This window comes from Natator depressus, chromosome 9 (assembly GCF_965152275.1).
Source record: "Natator depressus isolate rNatDep1 chromosome 9, rNatDep2.hap1, whole genome shotgun sequence".
In the NCBI taxonomy this organism is placed as follows: Eukaryota; Metazoa; Chordata; order Testudines; family Cheloniidae; genus Natator; species Natator depressus.
Window position 1 is genome coordinate 15,896,414 of NC_134242.1, and position 20,708 is coordinate 15,917,121.

Genomic DNA, 20,708 nt, shown 5'->3' on the forward strand with positions numbered 1-20,708 from the left:
CTGTTTGCAAAAAAAAAAAAACATTTTAAAACTTCACGTTCTATTATCTGACTCTTTTTTCCCTTACCTTATCTGATATTTAGAGTATCTGATGCTTTAATTGATTTCCTCGAACTCAGATTTATGTCATGCAAACATTAAGAGAGTTGTAAACTAAGTGGAGAAGACTAGAGTGCTCCTTTAAACAAAATGGTTTATCTTGGAGACCAGCTAATTTTCTGACAAAAACAAAAAGCCCAGTATACTCCTAGGTAAATATTTAAGTATTTTATTTTTATTTCATCAAGCATTTTAGCCATTTTAGGGTTTTTTACTAGGATGCTTTCTTACTAAAGGCTAAATATATAAATGTTCCCAGATTGAATTTGTAAAAGCCAAGAACAAATTATGTTGGGCTCTGTCAAATGTTCTAATTTAATGCTCTGTGACAGTGAAGATGCATGTCCTAGCACTTTACCTTGCACTTCACAATGAAATTATAATTTGTCAACACTAGTGTATTTTAGCAGTGGTGATACTGAATATAGTTTTATAATGCTATCAAATATCAATATCTGAATATTTTCAGATGAGATCTTTCCCCCTCTGCACATCTCTCTTCCTCTCTGCAGGTTTTCTGCATGGCGGGATTCATGCTGTGGTTTCATGCGAAATATGCCCAATTCTGTAGGCGTAATTCCCAGTCAATTCTGTCCTCATTTACAATTACATCAGGTAACTGAGGGCAGAATCTCATACCTAGGGTGACCAGATAGCAAGTGTGAAAAACCAGGACAGGGGGTGAGGGGTAATAGGTGCCTATATAAGAGAGAGCCCCAAATATCGGGACTATCCCTCTAAAATCAGGACATCTGGTCACCCTGCTCATACCTCATATCTGGATAGGGCTTGAATGGCTGCAATATACAGTGATGTTTTGGTGCCTCAAATAACCTGGGGGAGCAGTCACGTGATAGAGTGGCTCACAAGTATGTCACAAGCCTCCCTGCTTCCTCTGCTCTCCCTGCAACATACAAGGGCTTGCATTTATACCATTTCCTCTCTCAGCAGGACTTGCTGTCAGGCCTACAACTCTAATGGCTCCTGGACTACAAGTCCCAGAACTCCATTGATCTGGAGGGAAACTGGGCACAGGTCAGAGCAGGGACCAGAATCCTACTTAAAGGTGCAGCTCACCCCGAGACAAGACCCTTAATCGGATTGGAACCCCATTTGTTAAGCTGCGTATAAGCACAAAGGTAGAGGTAGAGTGAACAGTGTGATAACGTGGGAGAAGTAATTGATTATTTCTCACCTGGCAAAAATTGGAACATGCTATTCTAATTTTGGGGGGTTGTGGGGGAGAACCTTTGTTGATTGGATTTAAAGGGTTCAAGGATATACTTTTAAAGATGACATTTCAAAGAGAAAAATGGTCCACAAAAATGACAGGAGTTAGGTTTCATTCCATTGGTTATTTTAGCTTCAAGCAAAAACTTAAAGGAAGAAAATTACTTTTAACTTTCCTGGAGACTCCAGTCCAGCCAAATCTAAAGTTGTTGACCTTTTTAAGATGACTTTTGTTCAGCTATTTTCTCTCTCCTTATTGAGGCCTTCTAGAATTGAGTTAAAAACATAGTGTATTTGGATTATGTATTAGTTCATTTTCTCTGAATGGTGGAAGGGAGGGGTTTTTGATCTTTTCTCAGTTACACTACAGAAATCTTCAGATAGTAATGCAAGTAGACAATTTATGTGAGAGCACTCTTATTCCTATGTTCAATTATCAGTAATCTTGTACATGCCCTCAGGCATCATAAAATAACAACCAAATGGTAGCTGAACCTCAAGGGTTTCAATTTGAGGCCTTAACTGGGGAACACAAAAATGTTTTCCTTAAATTTCCCAGTATTAGGATTATGTATTGGGTTTGGACTTTGGAAGCTGAACAGTGTGCCTGGGAAGAAGATGTGATATCATATCTTCCCGAGTAGCTATGCCATGCCTGGCTTTGAAGTCTGGCTTTTTCTAAGCCTATGCCTACGCTGCTAGCGTAGCTAAAAATACCAGTGAACATGTGGCAGCATGGGCTAGCAATGTAAGGACATACTCATGGTCCTGGGTAGGCTTGCACAGCCGGAGTTGAAGGCCATGCCTCCATGTCTTCACTTATATTGTTCGCCATGTTGGCTAGATTAAAACCTTCAGTTGCAGTATACACATACCCCATTTCATTCTTCCATTGACTTCAGTAGGCATTGAGTCTGGCCCATTTTAATATAGGGGAATAATTTGTGCGTGTAGTACCAGACAGTAGATGAGTGAGCCTAGTAGCTGTGAAATTCATAGTATGTATGAGCAATGTTTGTTTTGGGGCTTAAAGTGGGACTTAAATGGCACATAGGCCTTGTGCTAAACTTCTGCCTGAAGGTGAGTTTCACCCTGTTCGTTTGGATATGGGCTTAAAACCTCCTGAACAAGCCATGTAGCTCTTAGGCAGTGTGGCCGAGTGGGTAGGACTCCGCAGACCTGGATTCTGTTCCTGACTCTATTGCTGGGCTGACCTTTGGGAAGTCTCTTAACTCTTCTGTGCTTCAGTTTCCCAATGGAAAATGGAGATAAAGATATAACTCTCTTTGTAAAGTACTTTGAGATCCATGGATGAAAAATGGTATATAAGAGCGTTGGGACACTGGTGGTGGTTTTTACACAGGCGAAACTCCCAATTGCTTAAAAATGTGAGTTTTTCCTGAATATTAACTGAAGGATCAGGCCCTTTATTGTATGATTGTGAAGTGACCCCTATCTTTTTCTGTGAAAATGAAATTCACCCCTGCACAAAGGGACAGCACCCTGTGTTTCACCCTGACAATTTCTGTTATTTGCTGTTCGAACAAGGTCACTTTTCATTTATACCAGCAGTGACCTCTTTGAGTTGTACCTTACTTCAGCCAATATTTGTACTGAATAAAAGTAATATCCAGAATGCGTTGGTCTAAAACGCTTGAATGAATCAGCTGAAGTGTATTACTTGTGGAAACTTACCAACATTTTTCTAATGTGCTGCCACACAACCTTTAAAATCTGACTTTGTTGTCTTCCACATTCACAGAAATTTAGAGTTACTTCTGCATATTGACATGACATTATTAAGTTAGTGATAGTTGGGATAACATTTTGAAGGTAATTAGGAGCATGAATTTATGCACAGATGAATGCTTAGTTTTTGATTAAGACAGCTTTGGAGGTCACACTTGAATAAACTTGAAGTTGAGATTTGGGTTTATACCCAAATAAGCATTGACAGAAAATCAGGGGACAAAAAAAAAAAGCTTAGGGAAGTGGGGGGGGGGGGGGGTGGAGGGAGCGGTGGAGCTGCTTGGGGTTTTTTTGTTTTGTTTGTTTTTACATCATCAGGTGGATCATGATGCAGTGCAGTGGTATATCTATATATACCAGTGAAAGATGGGAAGTAAAACTGACTATTTCAACATGCGTGAAGCTTGCAAACTAGCTTATTTTGGGGAGTGTGATTGGAAGATGGTTTTGTTACCATCTTAGAAACCTAAGTATTTGAAAGCTTTTTTTAACCTCTCATGAGAGCTAATCCTGCCAGCCCTTACTCACATAAGCAGTTATTACTCATATGGGTAGCCCCATAGACTTCAGGGGGACTCTTTCCTCCCATGAGTGAGGCTTTGTAAAGCCATATGGAATTTCTGGCCCGTGGTTGACATACATCTCCCTCTATTATCCTCTGTTTCTTTATCTACACCTAAAATATAACAGCTGATGCACTACTGAAATGCAACTCTCTTTGAACTGCAACATGGCAGCTGTTTTTAAACAGTGCACAGCAACATTATACAGTTTAGGGCATTTGAAGCATATCATATAAAATTGAACTATCAGGGGATTTGAGTAGGCAGAATGACATTTACTCAAGATAGAATTAGGTCAGGCTGCTCACGGCGCTTATTTCCCCCCCAAACGACCTCTTCTTCAGTGACTACAGGTAGCCAGAATCTGTTTTATTTAAACTACCTGCATCTCCAGCAACACAAAATCCCCCAGCCACCATCTTCGAAATTGACTCAGTACTGACTTACTCTTGTGAGCGCTGCCCACTGAAACACCACACCACTTCCTGCAGCATGCGGAGTTTTGAATTCCTTGGAGGATTTACTGAGTTCCTTGGATAGCTCCCATCTAAATACTGTGCCGGCCCAACCCTACATATGTTGGTGAGAGTTGATAACATAACTCCACAAAGTGTGTGTGTGGGAGGGGGTGGGGAATAAAAGTATTCTTAAAAATTACTTTCATTCTGTTCTGGTATCTTTCTGTCATCCACACAAGCAGAGAAACTAGGATGATTAAACATACTTGACATTTTCCAAGATCATGTTCACAGTAAAGACTTAGGGCAAAATTCTCATCTCAGATCTGCACAGTACTGCTCTGCTTTGGGATTCTGCTCCCACTACAAGTATGGATCAATTGTCATCATTTGGGAGATTGAGCATATGCAGGGAGGGCAAAAGATCGAAGTGGAATGCTACCACAGAGATGTGAGGAGAATTTGCACTTAGCTTGTCACTTACAGGCAGCTGGAGAAAAGCTAGTGCTTGCATTTTCCACTATGAAATGCGTATTTGTCAACGTATCGGATATTCCTTTGTCATGATCGTGGGCCTCCAAAGATATGATGAGCTAGGATAGGAATTCACTTGAATACAGATTTTAAAAAGCTGCTACCAGATGGGTTTAGTAGTCTGTCTGAAGTGTTAAAGAGAAAAGGCTACAACAAATAACATGCATATAGAATTCAACCAGAGGTGGAGAATAATAAACATGTTAAAAAGCAGATTACTATAAATGAGAACTGTATATATACTATATATAATATAGTAATAATACTTATAAAGTGCAGATTACCTTCATTTCTGAGTGCAGAAATAACGTAGTATATTAGCAATCCAAGAGATTATGTAGCCACAGGAATGGGGTTCAACAGTTATTTTATAATGATCCTGGTCCCAACTTTATTCACATTTCTTTAGCAAACAGTATATGCTCCTTTGCCTAATTCTTCAGGCCTCTAGCTGGACATGCCCCTGTATATGTCTGTGTTAGACTGCATAATAGAATTATAATTACATTATTTATTCCAAAGACTGGAGGTAAGGGCAGTGTGGTTTGCAATGGGAACAGGAGCCAGCTAAGTCAACAGGAGTTTTCCCCATTGAGTTCAGTGGGAGGAGGAGCAGGCCCTTGGTTCCGTCATTTATTTCAAGGCCTTGAAATAAAAAAAGCCTGATTGAAAGGCCTGAGGCAAATCCTAACAAAGTCAGAGTCAGTGCTCCCATGGATTTTAATGGGAGGAAGATAGAAATTGTGATAGGTGTAGAATCCTCTCCAACGCCCATTGATCTCAGGGGGAATTGGGGTGGGAAGTGGGAGACTTGGCAAATGTCAGAGACAGGCTGTAGCTGAGGAAGTATTCAAAGTGGAATTCTGGGTTCTACCCCTGGCTATGCCACAAAGTTGTAAGTCCTTTAGACCTATGTTTCAAAATAGTCTGTGATTGCTGGTGCCTCTATTTTTGAGTGCCCAACTTCAGGCAAATAGGGTCTGATTTTTCAAAAGAGTTGAGCCCCTGCTAGCTCCCACACTAAATCTGGCTAGTCGCTTTTGAGCTCTTCCAAAAATCTGTCCCTGATTGCGGGTACTGAGCATTTAGCCTCTAGGGTTTGACTTTCAGAGGTGCTAAGCAGTCAATGAAAGATGAAGTCGTGCAAGTGATAGGGCTTGATTTCTTCACATGTGCAGAGCGTGTGCCTCAGTTGGGTACCTAGAAATGGAAGCAACTGTGTTCTTTGGTGTATTTAAAAAAAAAAAAGACACCCTTCCCTGTTAAGTTTTACTCTGCAGTTTGTAGACACTAACTGGCAACCATTTTGCTGTTGCTGGGGAATAGGAAGGCTGAGAGAAGCCCAGAGGGAAAGTCCCATGGGGCAGGAAAGTAGGATTTAATGCAGACCACATACCTCTGTTGCTTTTTCTGGTTCAATCTCTTGCCTGCATTGCATCCCTGCGGGTCCCAGAAGGGGGGAAATACATCCTACCAAGACTACATGAAGATGCGTGTAGAGTTTTGATTAACCTGTGCAGCATTACATGGGAGAGGAATGCAGGGCCTCAGTTCTAACAATGATTTAAAAGAAAACTCCAGTGTTTTTCAATCAAAGATTATACAGAACTGTGTGTTTTTTATAAAAGTCTAGACACACATGACTAACATTTGTTACAGTTGAAGTTTAGCAAAGAAATTCCTGTGCAAGCTCCAACCTTGCTGTGCCTGTGAGTGGTTCTGATCTCACAGAAGGAAGCCTGCCATTTTTCGTGACAGCCATGCTCTACACTGCCTCTGAAGGGACCTACATACTGCAAACTACAAATTAACAGGGTTTTGGAGGGAGGGGTGTCTTAAAACAAAACACCCAAAGAGCACAGTTGTTCACTTCTCAAGAACAGCAAAGGAAGCTGAAGTGACCTCACAAGGCAAGTCAGATACTTGGTTCAAAGAGGTGGAGAGAACCATTTAGCATGCCCGGCTGGAGGGGAGAAGTTTACTGATGTTTTAAGGAGATTTGAGTAGGAGCTGTGGGGTGTCACTTTCTGGGACAGTGCTCAGATTGGCAGAAACCCTAGGGGTTTTTCCCCTTTCTTTGTGGTGTGGGGCATGGGTCACTTGCAGGTTTGAACTAGAGTAACTGGTGGATTCTTTATAACTTGAAGTCTTTAAATAGAGATCTGAGGACTTTGGTAACTCAGCCAGAGGTTATGGGCCTACTACAGGAGTGGGTGGGTGAGGTTCTGTGTCCTGCAATGTGCAGGAGGTCAGACTAGATGATCATGATGGTCCCTTATGGCCTTAAAGTCTACGAGTCTATAAGAGTCCAGGCAAAGAGGAAGGGAATGTGAGAAACTTCACTGTTCTTGGAAACTGACCAAGGCACGCATCCTGCAATGAGTTTCGTGTGGGTGGACCTTGCTCCTGCAAAGAGCTCACTTTACTGTAAAGTTGAAGGCTAAGTTAACTGCCTCAGGAGCTCTGTTGCCTAGTTCTTCTCTCCTACAAACTGCCTGAGCAGTCCTTGCTTTCTCTCTCCTGAGCAAAGGTTGTTGCCAGCTGCCTGGGTTGGGGAGTGGAAGGGGTTACGTGTTAGGCATCTGGCTGGAAGAGTCTGGAGAAGGAGGTGAGAGAAATTCCATGTAAATGGCAGCTTCCCAGAAATAAAATAGTGTCCAAGTTTGCTTACACTGATGTTAATGTAAAGGAGAAGCAAATTTGATACACAGCAACAATACTGGCAGTTTTAAAAAATGGAATAATAAGAGGAGTGCCAATGCACATGCATTTTACAGCATAAACCAGGATTGTATACAGGATAAACATTTAAAATTCAATCTACAGTACTTCTCTAAGACTACTGTGAAGTAGACTTGCACTGTCCCTCTCATCACCCAAGAGATGCCCTCAGGGTATCTGTCTTTGCAGTTTGTTTGAGGAATCCTCAACACCTCACCCCTTTCTTCTCTCAGCCTTAGGGCCTAATCCAGAGCCCACATAAATCAGTGAGATTCTTTCCATTGGTTTCAGTTGGCTTTTAATCAGGTCCTTAGAGAGAAGATGTAGCAGCAACTGACATCAACCTTGTCTAAGGTAGGTCCAGTCCTTTTCTTGCTCTCCTTCCATGATCCAGGGGATTAGAACACCGCTTCTCTTGAACTCAGGGGACCCAAAAATCTGTTTGGCTTTGTCAGGCTCTAAACAGAACCTGGGACAGCTGCCTTGGTTCTAAAGGAAGTAAATGATTCTCATCTTGGTTTTTGTAGAATTGGCCTGTGACCATTTCTCCAGCACCATGGGACATATTCTTTCTCAAGTTCTTGGTTCATGTTGAGATCTGGGTAACAACTTGTAACCTGTATGTGGAAGTGCACAGTACCCACTAAGCAGTTTTGGCACTTGACACAAGTTAGACACTTCTTCTCATGCTGTATTTGGGCCTAGTCTGAACTGAAATAAATTCTTCCTCTTCTGTCAAAAGGAGCATGTTTGCTGATCTTACACTATTTTCAGCTTAGATCCAGACCAGTTACGCTGTTCCATGACAACAAACCCTATTAAAACAAGCTTGGACACACTGCTGGAATATTAACAGTCTTTGAAGTCATATTTCTAATTTTCAGGTGTTTACACTTAAGTTTGCAAGTGCTTTGCACAGGATGTGGTTACTGACTAATGCTGTAGAAAGTGTTAGTTGTCACCATAAGGGTTAGTAATATGTAAAGATTTGATGCTACCTTTATTCCTATACTGTACATAGCTGCTTTCAGTTTTCACAGTTCTATCTAATCTGTATGTGCTTTTCACCCCTGTAGTATGAAACAAAATACCTAAATTTGGCTAAAAGTATTCTTCATGTTTTCTAGATGCTTTATATTAGCAATATTGATAATTATATTAATACTGAGCACCATAAATCTGAGTAGTGGGTCAGTGTGTTTTATCACCATACTAAGGCTACGAGAAATCGGGGCAAAGTGATTGTGGTAGTGAGACACAGCAAGTCCGTAGCACAGCTGGAAATAAATCAGAGTCTCCTGACTTCCAGTCTGCTGCCCTATACGCTAGACCATATTACAACTGCCTTATAATCCATAAGCAAGTACAATGTATATGTGTGATGGGTTGGATCCCCCTTCTGGGATGCCACCTGATGTACTAGGATTTCACTGAGCCTCTGCTGCTCCACTGGCCTGGGTTCCCACTCCCTGTTTTGCTGAATTCGGCTCTCCAGCCTCTTGCAGCACACACACATAGGTAGGGCCACATGCAGCTGCAGCCACAGATTGAAGTCAGCTCTGTGTGAGAGGACTCCCCCAGCACTCACGTGCACACCCCTTTTGGGAGATAAACCCAAAATAATACTGTCTTGCACTGTATAGAAAAATCTGCACAGCGCAAGCTAATAAAAATCCGCCCTCTTCCTCAGTGTGGAGAGATGTGCATGACTTCTTGCCCCCCCGTTAGAAATTGCTTAAACTGGGTTTAATAATAAACAAAACAAATTTTATTAACTATAAAAGGCAGATTTTAAGTGGTTCAAGGGATAGCAAACAGTACAAAGCAGATTACTAAGCAAATGAAACAAAACACACAAACTAAGCTTGACACACTAGATAGGTAGGATACAAATTAGCAAATTCTCACCCTGAGTGATAAACAGGCAGGCAGATTCTTAAGACACAATTGCCTTGGCTTTCCCAGGTTATCATACAGAGGCTAAAGAATTTAGCCTGGGACCATCACTTCTCACAGTTCAGTCTTTTGTTCCTCTGGTGTTTTCAGGTGTGTTGTTGTAGGGAGAGTGAGGACCTCATGTTGTCATTGTCCCTTTTATATCCATCTCCCCTTCTCCCCCTTGGTGGAAAGCTTTTTTGCTGTGACCTGGATCAAACAGTTCCCATTGTATAGAGCTATCTGACCTGGATCAAACAGCTCCCATTGTGTAGAGTTATCTTTGAGAGGTTTCTATTGCACACGGTTCCTGGGGTAACCCTTATGCTTGTGTGCATTTCTTCAATAAGCCACTAACATGTTTTGGCCTCATCCAACGTAGCACATTTGAAATACAGAGACATGGTCAATATTCCCAGCTTCAGATACAAAAATGATACATGCATACAAATTGGATAAACACATTCAGTAAATTATAACCTTTCCAATGATATCTTACATGACCCATCTTGCATAAAGTCTATCTTAGTTATACCATGTTCATATCATAACCATGTTTCTATGAAGAATATGGGGTGTAACGTCACAATATGCTTATGCACTGTCTACACTGGAAATACTGCAGCTGTGCTGCTGTAGCGCTATACTGTAGACACTTACTACAATGACAGAAGCAGTTCTTCCGTCGCTGTAGTAAATCCACCTCTCCGAGAGGTGGTAGTTAAGTCGATGGAAGAATTCTTCCGTTGACCTACCGCTGTCTATGCTGAGGCTTGGGTCGGCTTAATGACATCTCTTGGTGTGAATTTTTCACACCCCGGAGCAACGTAGCTGGGTCGACCTAACTTTCTAGTGTAGACCAGCTCTTAGAATAAGGAGTTCATCATTTCATTGACTTGAGGTGAAGTTGAAAATCTTTGGGGGTAGAGGCAACATAATCCATCATTGCAAACAGTGATTTTGCTTTTTGTATGTTTTGTTTACAACTCTGCAGGCTAGAGAATTTATTGGCTACATCTCATCTAATCTTCACCTAGTTCTTCTTTCCATTTCTAAACTGGCAAATATGTTTACAGAAACTTTGGTCCAGTGGTTAAAGAATAAGGGTGGGAGTTGACATCTGGGTTCCGTTACTAGTCTGGCCTCTGACTTGCTGTGTGACCTTGTTAAGGCACATATCCACACTGCTTTTCCGTTTAGCAGTCTGTATAATGTTGGAGGATTCACTGATTCTGAGCTCAGAAAGGACCACAGTGATCATCTAATCTGGCTTCCTGCTTAACAAAGACCATAGAACTTACCCAAGATAATTTCTGTTTGAACTAAAGCAACTCTTTAAGAAAAACATCCATTCTTGATTTTAAAATTGTCCGTGTTTGTGAACCCACCACAGCGCTCGGTAAGTTGTTCCAATGGTTAATTACCCTCACTGTTACAAATGTGTGCGCCTCTATTTCCAGTCTGAGTTTGCCCAGCTTCAACTTCCGGTCACTGGATCTTGTTATACCTTTGTCTGCTAGATTGAAGAGCCCACTATCAAATATTTGTTCTCAGTATAGGCCCTTATAGACTGTAACCAAGTCACCCCTTAACCTTCTTCTCTTTGTTAAGCTAAATATTTTGCGCTCCTTGGGTCTGTTGCTAGTGATGACGACACTGGCCTATCTCACAGGGCTGTGAAGTTTAGTTGATTAATGTCTTGTAAGCCATCTGTGAGAGTCTTGGGTGGAAGACACTATGGAAGTGCAAAGAACAAGCTATGTTTTCACAACTGGGCTTGCTGATCTCATGCTAATGGACCCACAAAGAACTACTACAAGCTGGGTGGTAGCCCTGGATGCCTTCTTCCAGGGCGTGCTGTGCCACTCAACTGTTTTGTTTTCCCCCCTCTCCATTCTGATTGGCCAGCTGTTGTTGCTTCACTGATGGCCAGCCTTTTATTTTATTTTAATTTAATTTAATTTTATTGTTTGGCTCAGCTGCTGCGTGGGAGCAAGGGGTGGCTCTGAAAACATTTTTCTGCCCTGGCAAAACAGCTGGAGCTGCTCCCACTGCTACCCCCAGTGATTCATTTTGGAATTACAAGAGCAGGCAATGTCTATGAATGTACTGTTTTAAATTTCATTATTGCTTATGTAACCCACACACCTCCTGGGTGTGGTGCTTTGTCCCCTCTAGTGGCACCAAGACCAGCTGGAGATTTATAAGTCTGCTACAGCCTTAGCTAAGGGCCATGTGGCTTTTAGCTCCTGCAGTAGAGGCTCATGCATTTAGCTCCAGAGGTCCCAGATTCAATCCCACTTGCCGATGACCGGGGTCTGTTGGTGTTACACTTCCCTTATCCACAGTCTCCGCTTTACTGAACGCTCAATGAGCCTTGACTGCATCCCCTGCTGTTGCTCCCTTTGCTTTAATTAGTGTCGGTAGGTTTGGGGGCACTCTGGCAGAGCAAGGCAAGATGAATTTGGCAGCTGGAGGATCTGTTTTCACAAATTACGCTATCTAAATAAATGGCATTACAAATATCCCTTCCCCTTTCCTGAAAATCAGGGTATTTTATCAGCAGTGCTTCCCTAATGACTTATGCCTGGGAGGGCAAACAGGTGCTGTCAAAAGAGCAGTGTCTAGAGGCATTGGGTGGAATCCTGACCCCAAGGAAGTCAATGGGGTGAGGGGACTTCTGTGGGTCCAGGACTTCACCCATAATGCCTTGGGGTGGCCTAAGGGAAGCACTGGAAGGGGTGCCCCATGCTGTGCTTATTCAGTAGGTGTAGTCAATGTCTCACCATAAAATATGCCCTCTAGGGCTGCAAACTCTCCACTCTTGTGCTTCTGTGCATTGGTAGGTAAATTATTCCTCTGGATTTGCTGGAGAGGATGTGGGCTGCCTGCATCCTCTCCTTTTTTCCGAGTACTTTGGGGCCTGGGCGAGGCATAATTTTAGCCTGGGCTTGTGCAAATTTGTGTGTGTGAAATCTGAAACGACGTAGGAGCCGTCAAACCAGCTGCTGCTCCTTTGCCTGTCTACATTTAAACTGGTGCAATAATATTTTCATTTTATACAATGCTCTTGGTGCATTGTTGGAATACATGCTGCCTCTCTGGCTGCATAAATCCCCTTGTTAAATGAGTGAGAAGTTCCCAGTGGGCGAATTGGCTTCCTATTGAAGTAATAAATTTAGGTGGAATGAAATGCCGTATCGCTCTCTGAAATTGCTCTGCTGCCTGCAGAGCCACCTCATGCCCATCCAAAGTCCACCCACAACAACTGCGTGCCTGTAAATCCCTGGTGAGAGCTCTGGTGTCTGGCAATGACTGGCAAATCCGTACCCTGCTAAGGACAAGATAATATAATGGATCTTTTTAATCTGCAGGAAGGGGTGGTGCTAGAGTCTGAGAAGGGCCTGCTGTCCTCAGAGATCCAGACAATGGCTTCAGCATAAAACATAAACAACGTATGGGGTCAAATGCTGCAGATAATTACACCACTGTAAAACCAGAGTAATTCTACATAGATATTAGCAGAGTTTATCCAGATTGATACCCAAGGAGAATTTAGTCAGTTGATTTTAATACACATATTAACATTCATTCTTCCTGGATTTTTTCCTCCCCCAAGAAAATGCAATCAGAGCAGCAATCTCCACTTTCCTTTGGGAAAGGTGGCTGCTTAGAGTGCTTAGTCTGGCGGCACGTTTGCTCCAGTTTTTCCTTTCGTGTGCACCATAGCACATGTCCTGGAATACTGAATGGTACTGCTGTTCCCCCAGGACTCCAGGATTCTCTCCAGTGACCCAGTTTTGTTCCTACAATTTGCAACGATTGATGCTGGACAAAGACTCTAATATTTCTGCATGATATTCTGGACAAAACGAACCTGCTACAACAGCTGAGACGTTCCGTTCCCTCCATGTTTGTACCATATGAATGAGAAATGCTGTAGTTGATAGGAAGATATTTCCTAAAGAAAAATCCCATCTTTATTTGTTTTCCCTAATGTTATGTCTCTCTCTGGCAGCAGAACCTGAAGGTCAAGGGTCTCCAGAAGCTATTTTAGTCCGGTGCAAAACTCTGATAAAACCTTAGTTTCCAATTCCCCAATGTATACTTTTTTTAATGTGACACCAACTTAAGTTAATACAAGATAAAGTCACAAGTCAAAGCTACTAGAATTCCCACGGTTCTGTGGTTTTCAACACACAAGGATGCAGTGAAGTGGGAGGCTCTCAGGGAGCCTGCATCACCCAGCTCCTCAAACTCACCACATTGGTGTAAGGTCCCTAGGTGATTTTATGCCAGTGGAGGATTGGGTATATTGAAGGTCCACTCCGCCATGCCACAGGCATGCCCCCTCCCTCTCTCCACATCAGGGGCTTATGCTGGAGTCGGAGGCGGCTGTGTTGCCTCCTTCAGCTTTGTGGCCGTAGAGAGTACCCCTAGGCAGAAGGGGCCACTTTTGGACAGTTTGTCTACTTTTGAGCAAAGTGGATTAATCAAACCAGAGAACAGGGCCCATAGAATTTGATGAGATCAGCTCTTATAGTCAAAGGCTCTCTGTGGAACCCCATGGTAATGGTTCAAAAAATATGGGAGGTTGTTAAGGAAAAATTAACACACCAATTATGTACCCAGCAAACTAGACAAAGGACAAATAGATACTGAGATATTTGGTTACCATTTATTCAATACTCAGACAAAAAAAATCACCTGCCAAAAAAAAAATCAGTCCAATATTTTTACATATTAACATTTGACGGACACATAGAAAACATGTGTAATCAGAGATTTCTCAATTTAATAGTCACTAGAAACAGCATGTTGTAGGCAGCATAAAGATGTTCACTCTGAACTATGGTAACACCCTGTTAAATAGAGAGATCTGATGCTTATATTACTGTACAGTGTTTCTATAAACAGAAGCTCACTCTTGTTGTTGTTGTTTTGTCTCTGATTTATATGGCTAGGATTTGTGAACCCATTAAAACTTCCTAAATAAATAAATAAACATTCAGACCCCTCTCTTATTTTCACAAGAGATAGACTTTGGACCCATATTTTTGGCTGGAATCACCTTCCCGCCTGTCCTCTTTTTATGCACTGTGCTTTGTGCCATTTACTGCTCTTTTCCCCCAAAGGTGGCTATTTTTTTCCGTAATGTTTACTTCAGTAGAGCTCCTGTAGGGGTGTAGAGTCTGCCTGTGCCTGGCAAGATTAGGGCCGTAGGTTGTAAGATTGCAAGGCCGTAGACTCAAAGGTTCTACTGTGTGTCAATGTAAAATGATATATTATTACTTGCGGTTGCCTCTTAAAAGGTTTTGAACTCTGGGATCCACTTGGCACACCCTGCTGTCCTGACGCTGCGTCAGCATGGTGCAAACATCACCGCATCACGACACAAATCCTGTCCTGGTGCCATTGGTGACTTTTTCATACATGCGGGGTTCCTCACTAGTTGACTCTCGGTGCAGGTTTGGTGCTCTGGGGCTTGATCTTGCCCCATTCAAGTCAGTGGAAACCCAGGGACTTTAATAGAGCAGGATCTAGCCCTTTGATGACTATTGAATAAGATTATATGCAACGAGGTGACCTTGTAATTCTACTTCAATAACTTGTTCCACTTGCAGCATCTCATTCCGTGTGGAAAGGCTCTGTCTCCTATGACCTCATGTCATATTATTCCTGCAGAATCGGTATTCTAAAATAAATAAATATTTTTTAAAAAAAGACAAAACAGTCAACACTTACCAAACTGCTGAATCGTACTGGGGAACATTGGGGCTCTTTTATTAAAATCTCAGGACCAAATTCCAGCTTGGAGGCACATTCCATTGTGTGAGAGCTGCAGCTAAGCCTCAAACAGAATTCGATCATAAGGTAGGGCATAGGAGTGTGATTAAGGCACTTTGGAGTCTTCCTCTGGCTCTGTCACTGACTTGCTATGTGCGCTTGGACAAGTCACTTCTCGCTGTGCCTCTGTTTCCCCTTCTACCATCTGTCTATTCATTGTAAGCTCAGGAGGGCAGGGTCTCTCTCACTCTGTGTTTGTACAGTGGGAATTCTGGGTGCTGCTGTGATGCAAACAATCATTAGGAAAACGGGTGAGCTGCCTTTATTGACACCAGTGCATCAAAATAGTTGCCTACAGATTTTCTCGGAGGATGCACCCTTTCTTTTCATTTTCTTTCCTACTTACATTCTGCATGTTTGCGGTGTGTGTGTGTGAGAGAGAGAAAGAGAACATTTGATGTGAACAGTTTTGATATAATGTGTGATTCATTTGTGGAGAGAAGGAAATCAGCACGGAGCAAAATGCAGCACTTCATTATGGTACAAAAATAGATTGTGCTATAGAATATAATGAAAAAGTGAACAGTTTGCATATGAACTAGCCGTTCAATGGCTGTGCCTCATCGGCCAGAAAGCTCAAGCAAATGAGCCTTTTCGTAGTCTTGCTTTTTAAACGTCAGTTGTTCTGCTTCACTGCTAGTGGGGGTTGTTTTTGAACCATTGTGACGTTATCTGCTGACACATTCTGACTGTACAGCTTTTATTTGTGGTTTGCTATTTTTAAGAGACAGTCACAGTCAACGGTTTGGGTTCTTTGTTTTGTCATCTCCCTTCCCCTCCCCCCCCCACCCCAACGCATGTGCATACACTCATTTTTCCATCAAGAAATTACCTACTCAAGTGCTGTCCAACAATCGTCTTCTTACAACTTTGTCAGTTTATCAGTTACCAAAAAATAAAGGGTTAATATCAATTCATATCGCAATGAATCAAATAACAAGGGTGCATTTATATGTATACATGATTGTCAGAACTTTTAATTTAGCTAAACATTTTCCATAAAGGGCACAGTCAGTTCATTAGAGTCCAAAGATGCAGGTATAATTTAAAACGATGTTTTAAAAAATCATAATATGACATGTTTGTAAAATAAAACCATTGTCTTGTATGTTCAGACACACAATTCTCAGTGGAGATTAAACATGCGATCTTCAGCATTATGGGTATGAACCAAAGCCTATTGAATCAGTGGGAAGATTCCTATTAACTTTGGTAGGTTTATAATCCAGTCTGTATTACCTGAGCTCAAGGAGAATTCCTGAGCTGTTATCTAAGAATCGGAGGCAATCATCCATCTCGAAAGACGACGGTGTAAGTAAGCAATAAAGCAGTTCATTTACTACGGTACATGTCATAATGCAGCATCACAAGTGGCTAAACATCCAATTTGTGAGTGACAGTCCTTGCCACATAATCCATGTGTAAAGTGGAGGGTCAGAAGATGAAGCTAGTGTACTATCTGCATGTGAGGCCTGCTGAACTTTCTTCTTCTTTTTTCGCTTTCCTCTTTGTACTAGTAGGTGGAGTCAGCCATTGGAAAGTTCTATCTATGTATTTATCTGTCTAGTTATTTTTATTATGGGGGTGGGCATGGGCATCTGATGCCTTTGCTAGTTATACACCCAAGGGTCTCTGCGTCTTTCTCTTTCTAATTCCTCAATTGACCTGGACAGTATTACACACATGAAGCCCATTTATTGTATTTATTATTACTCATTATTGATATGTATTTTACTTCAGTGAAAATGGTTTTTTTGGATTTAAAGCTTCCCCTGCAACATTCTGCATCAAAACACAACAGTTTGGGGCTAATACGTGAGAACCAGAAAGTGAAACCTAGTAGAGAGGAAAAGAAAGTGGCCAGCCAGCTTTCACTTTCCGAGCTTGAATAAGTGCAAAGAGTGACCGAGAACACGGTGAAATAGCAAATTAATTTATAAAAATTCCTTCAGATTGCTAAACTAAGGAATTGAAAACTAATTTTAGATTTTATCTTCCCGGGATTTATTTAAATAAAATGTTCCTTGTAACGATGTTAATATCTATCATTACCCACCAAGTTTTCTTGGCAAATTCCCCCTAAGGTTTGGCCAAGTATTTAAACCCTAGAGTAGTTGGACATTCTTCTGTGATTTTATATATATCTATATCTATATTTATAATGTCTTTATGACATTCTTCTGTGATTTTATATACATATATGAGACTCATTTTTGTCCTAGTTCATTCATGGGGGCTCGACTCCTCAGAAGTTGACTGCTACACTGATTAGCATGTTTTCAGTCTTGTAATATGTCCACATCAAAGTACGTCTACTCTACTAATTTGTTCCGCCTCCAGGACCTCATTTAGCATAAAAGTGCAGTCTCAGAGGTATATTAGGCATTCCTCTGTCCAGTCACACACTGAACTTTTGCTTCAGAGTAGAGGGGAAAAATTCAAAACGAAAGAATAATTATTTTACATCCTTAATGGTTTTCTTTGGGTGTTTGGTTTTGTTGTTATAGATAAAATAAATGTGCTTTAAGCTCTGTTCAAAACTCAGGTCGATAGAAAGTCACCAAATGACATCACCTTCTCTTTTGGGGTTTGAGTTCCACATGTCCAGCACTTCCTCAGAATCAGGCCCTGACTAAACAGTTGTCAGTGTCTCTGATTTATATAAAAAGGGAATGGTCAGAGGGTACCTGTTTCATTGTGTTACCATGCTACCCTGAGGGCTGGCTTCAAACCCTGGCTTGGGACAGAAATGGATTGACATTAGTGTCACTCTGTGTTCTAGTGGGCATTTATCCATAATGGATAGTTTGCAGCAAGGTGATTGTCTTTGCTTGAGAGAGACCCAGTACAGGAATGTGAAGGGGAGTGTAGTAGACTGAGAGATGCTAGCAGAGCTCTTGTTTGTGGGGAAAATGTAACAAGCGCTAAGAATCCTTCACTCACTGATCAAACACATGGTGGGTGGAATGAAAGTTTCACACAATGGATGCTCAAAGGATACTCAAGAAAAATCAGTGATGTTGGGAATGCTGCCAAAGCTATAAGATTGTTTAATAATGTTGTTGAAACAATGATACAGTGACAATTTCATGTCAGACTTGTGTTGTACATGAGGTTACTCATCCCAGGCCTAGTCCTGAAAATCCTTACTCACACGAGTAGCCTTGTTGATGTCAGTGGGACTCTCGTGTGAGTAAACTTTTACAGAATTGTCGCCTATTGTAATCATTTTCTTGGTGCCAGTATGTAATATAATGCAATAAAAATTAAACTATTTCTTTTCTTCTTTCATAGGGTCGTCATGTTAAAACAGGACAGCTTGCTGCGATTAAGGTTATGGACGTCACCGGGGTAATGTATCCTAATTTGGCTATTTCTATATCCATAAATTACTAACAGGAGTCGGAGGGAAGTCACATGTGAAACAATGTGATGACTCCTGTAATGATTGTGTTTGGGAGAAGCAAGGGTATTAGGGCCCAATCCTGCTCCCACTGAAGTCCATGGCAAAATTAATGTGGACTTCAGTGGGAACAGGGCCAGGTCCTGAATACAAGCTTTGTTATACAGCTGTTTAGTGCTAACGGTAAACATAATCTAAGGCCCCAGTCCTACCAATACTGATGTTCGTGAGAAACTTTATTCATATGAGTAGTTCCATTGCAGTCCATGATACCATTCATGTACATAAAGTTACTCATATGCATAAGTCGTTGACTAGTTACCAAATTAAGGTCCCCAGTCCTGCAGTGCGTCTAACCAACTACATTATGTGTAGGACTACATTGCTACCACTCATACTCCTGGCTGCAATGAAGATGTACCCTATATGTATCTAATTAACACGGTTTCATAGTCATAGAGAAAAATGTGTTGCAGTGATCACATAAACTTTACATGAGATTGAGAAAATGAATTTTTTCCAGATATTAAATGAATAACCAGATTAATAGGAAAGAACTGTCTAACCATTTCCCAAAAGGCCACAGAAGAAAAAGCAGTGTAATTCGTGTACTTCTTGGAAGCCTAAACAGATGCATTTGAGAATGTTACTTAGTAAGAAAGAGCCTTATTCAAGAAGGAATCATGTCTTGCAAAGTTCCTGCCTGGATAAACGACGCCAGATTTGGGATCAAGGTTTTGTTTTTTAAATGAAATTACAAATTTCAGAATATAGGATCCAGATCCTCCCACCTTTATTTTTTTTTAATTAACATTTTAAAATTAGTTTTCAGGAATACAACACGTACAAAACTATGTAGATACATAGAGATAAAAGTAGTCAATAGGCCTCACAAGCATGTTTAGCTTTACCTTAGAGAGAAAAAAGATGTATGGAAACAAAGAGTAAATAAATGTAAGTGAGGTGGGAAGGAGGTGCAAACAAATAACCCCTAGTATAGTTCACCTCAGAATCTCCAGAAATCTGATTGTACAGGAAATGGGCAGATGAGATTCAACAAAGATAGTCAGGCCACTTTGTGGCAAAAATGGGTAAATGATGAGCCCACGAGGTTTGTTTGGGTCTGGATTAGATTTTAGCCTGAACGCTAAATTTCCCTTTTGAGGTCAAACTAGGGCTAAATTTGGGTCAGAGTGGCATTCAGTGACCCCAAAATTTCATCACCTGCTTGCTACAGATTTTGGAAGAAAGTAAAAAAAAAATCCAGTAAGACACGCTGATCTTGCAAGATTCCTGCCCCCTTGGGCCACATCTGAAAACAGGAGCCTTCTGGCTTAGGATCTGAATCACCACCCGAGGGTGGGTTCGGATCTGTGGGATTCAAATCTGAATCCACTTTATTACAATTTCAGTTGTAATGTGGGCAGGGCATAGCCAACAAAAATGAGCAGCAATTGTCACTTTTCCTTTTGACTCTGTTTTAGGAAGGCCAGGATGGCAAGTCCTCCGCTTCCTGCTTTTCTTATATTGATGGGTGTGAAAACCTAAAACATTAAAGGTCCCAACCCAAATATTTGGCATTGATTGGATACTCTGTTCAGCTATTTAATGATTTAGGTCTTGTGTTGCACTTACCCCTACTTAAAAACAAAGGGTTTTTTAAAATGTACAAAAAGCAATTCTGAAAAACAAATCTGCAAAAAAGCAGAAAACCTACCACAGCCTGGCCTCTCTTTTGCTTCTCCTGCCACTCCTACAGTAGCAAACAGTAACCCTCAGTAACCCTCAAACAACCCCAGCCCTGAGAGAGCAAGTAGGAGAAATATGCAAATGACAAGAGATTGCAAGTATCAGCTGATCAGCTGTAGAAAGAAAGATGCTGATGCAAAAGAAATCATCTGCACTTCACAATGGAAAATCCCTGTGTGATAAATCAGCTAACAGCTACTCCATCACTCCCATAACTGACTCAGTGTTGAAAGTGAACCTGTTTCGGAGAATCGCTAAGGCTCCTGGTCACTGTGCTTAGTTGTCCTTAACTTCGTTCCCCCTAATTGTATGGTACAGAAGGTTGCAGAAAGCTGCCCCCAAATTACTGCATTTGATCAGTGTGTGTAGTTACGATCTCTGAATTATGGACTGAGATTAATTTTTAAGGATCTGGCCCTT

General features: G+C 41.4%; 1 protein-coding gene across 6 annotated transcripts in view; it reads left to right on the plus strand.

The window, feature by feature from the left end:
• Positions 1–20,708, plus strand: part of TNIK (TRAF2 and NCK interacting kinase) — a 302,103-nt gene that overhangs the window by 148,749 nt on the left and 132,646 nt on the right. For all 6 annotated transcript variants that reach the window (XM_074963574.1, XM_074963569.1, XM_074963575.1 and 3 more), the window contains exon 3: positions 18,431–18,487. In XM_074963574.1, coding sequence (XP_074819675.1) covers positions 18,431–18,487 — 57 coding nt within the window. The remainder of the gene's footprint in view (positions 1–18,430; positions 18,488–20,708) is intronic.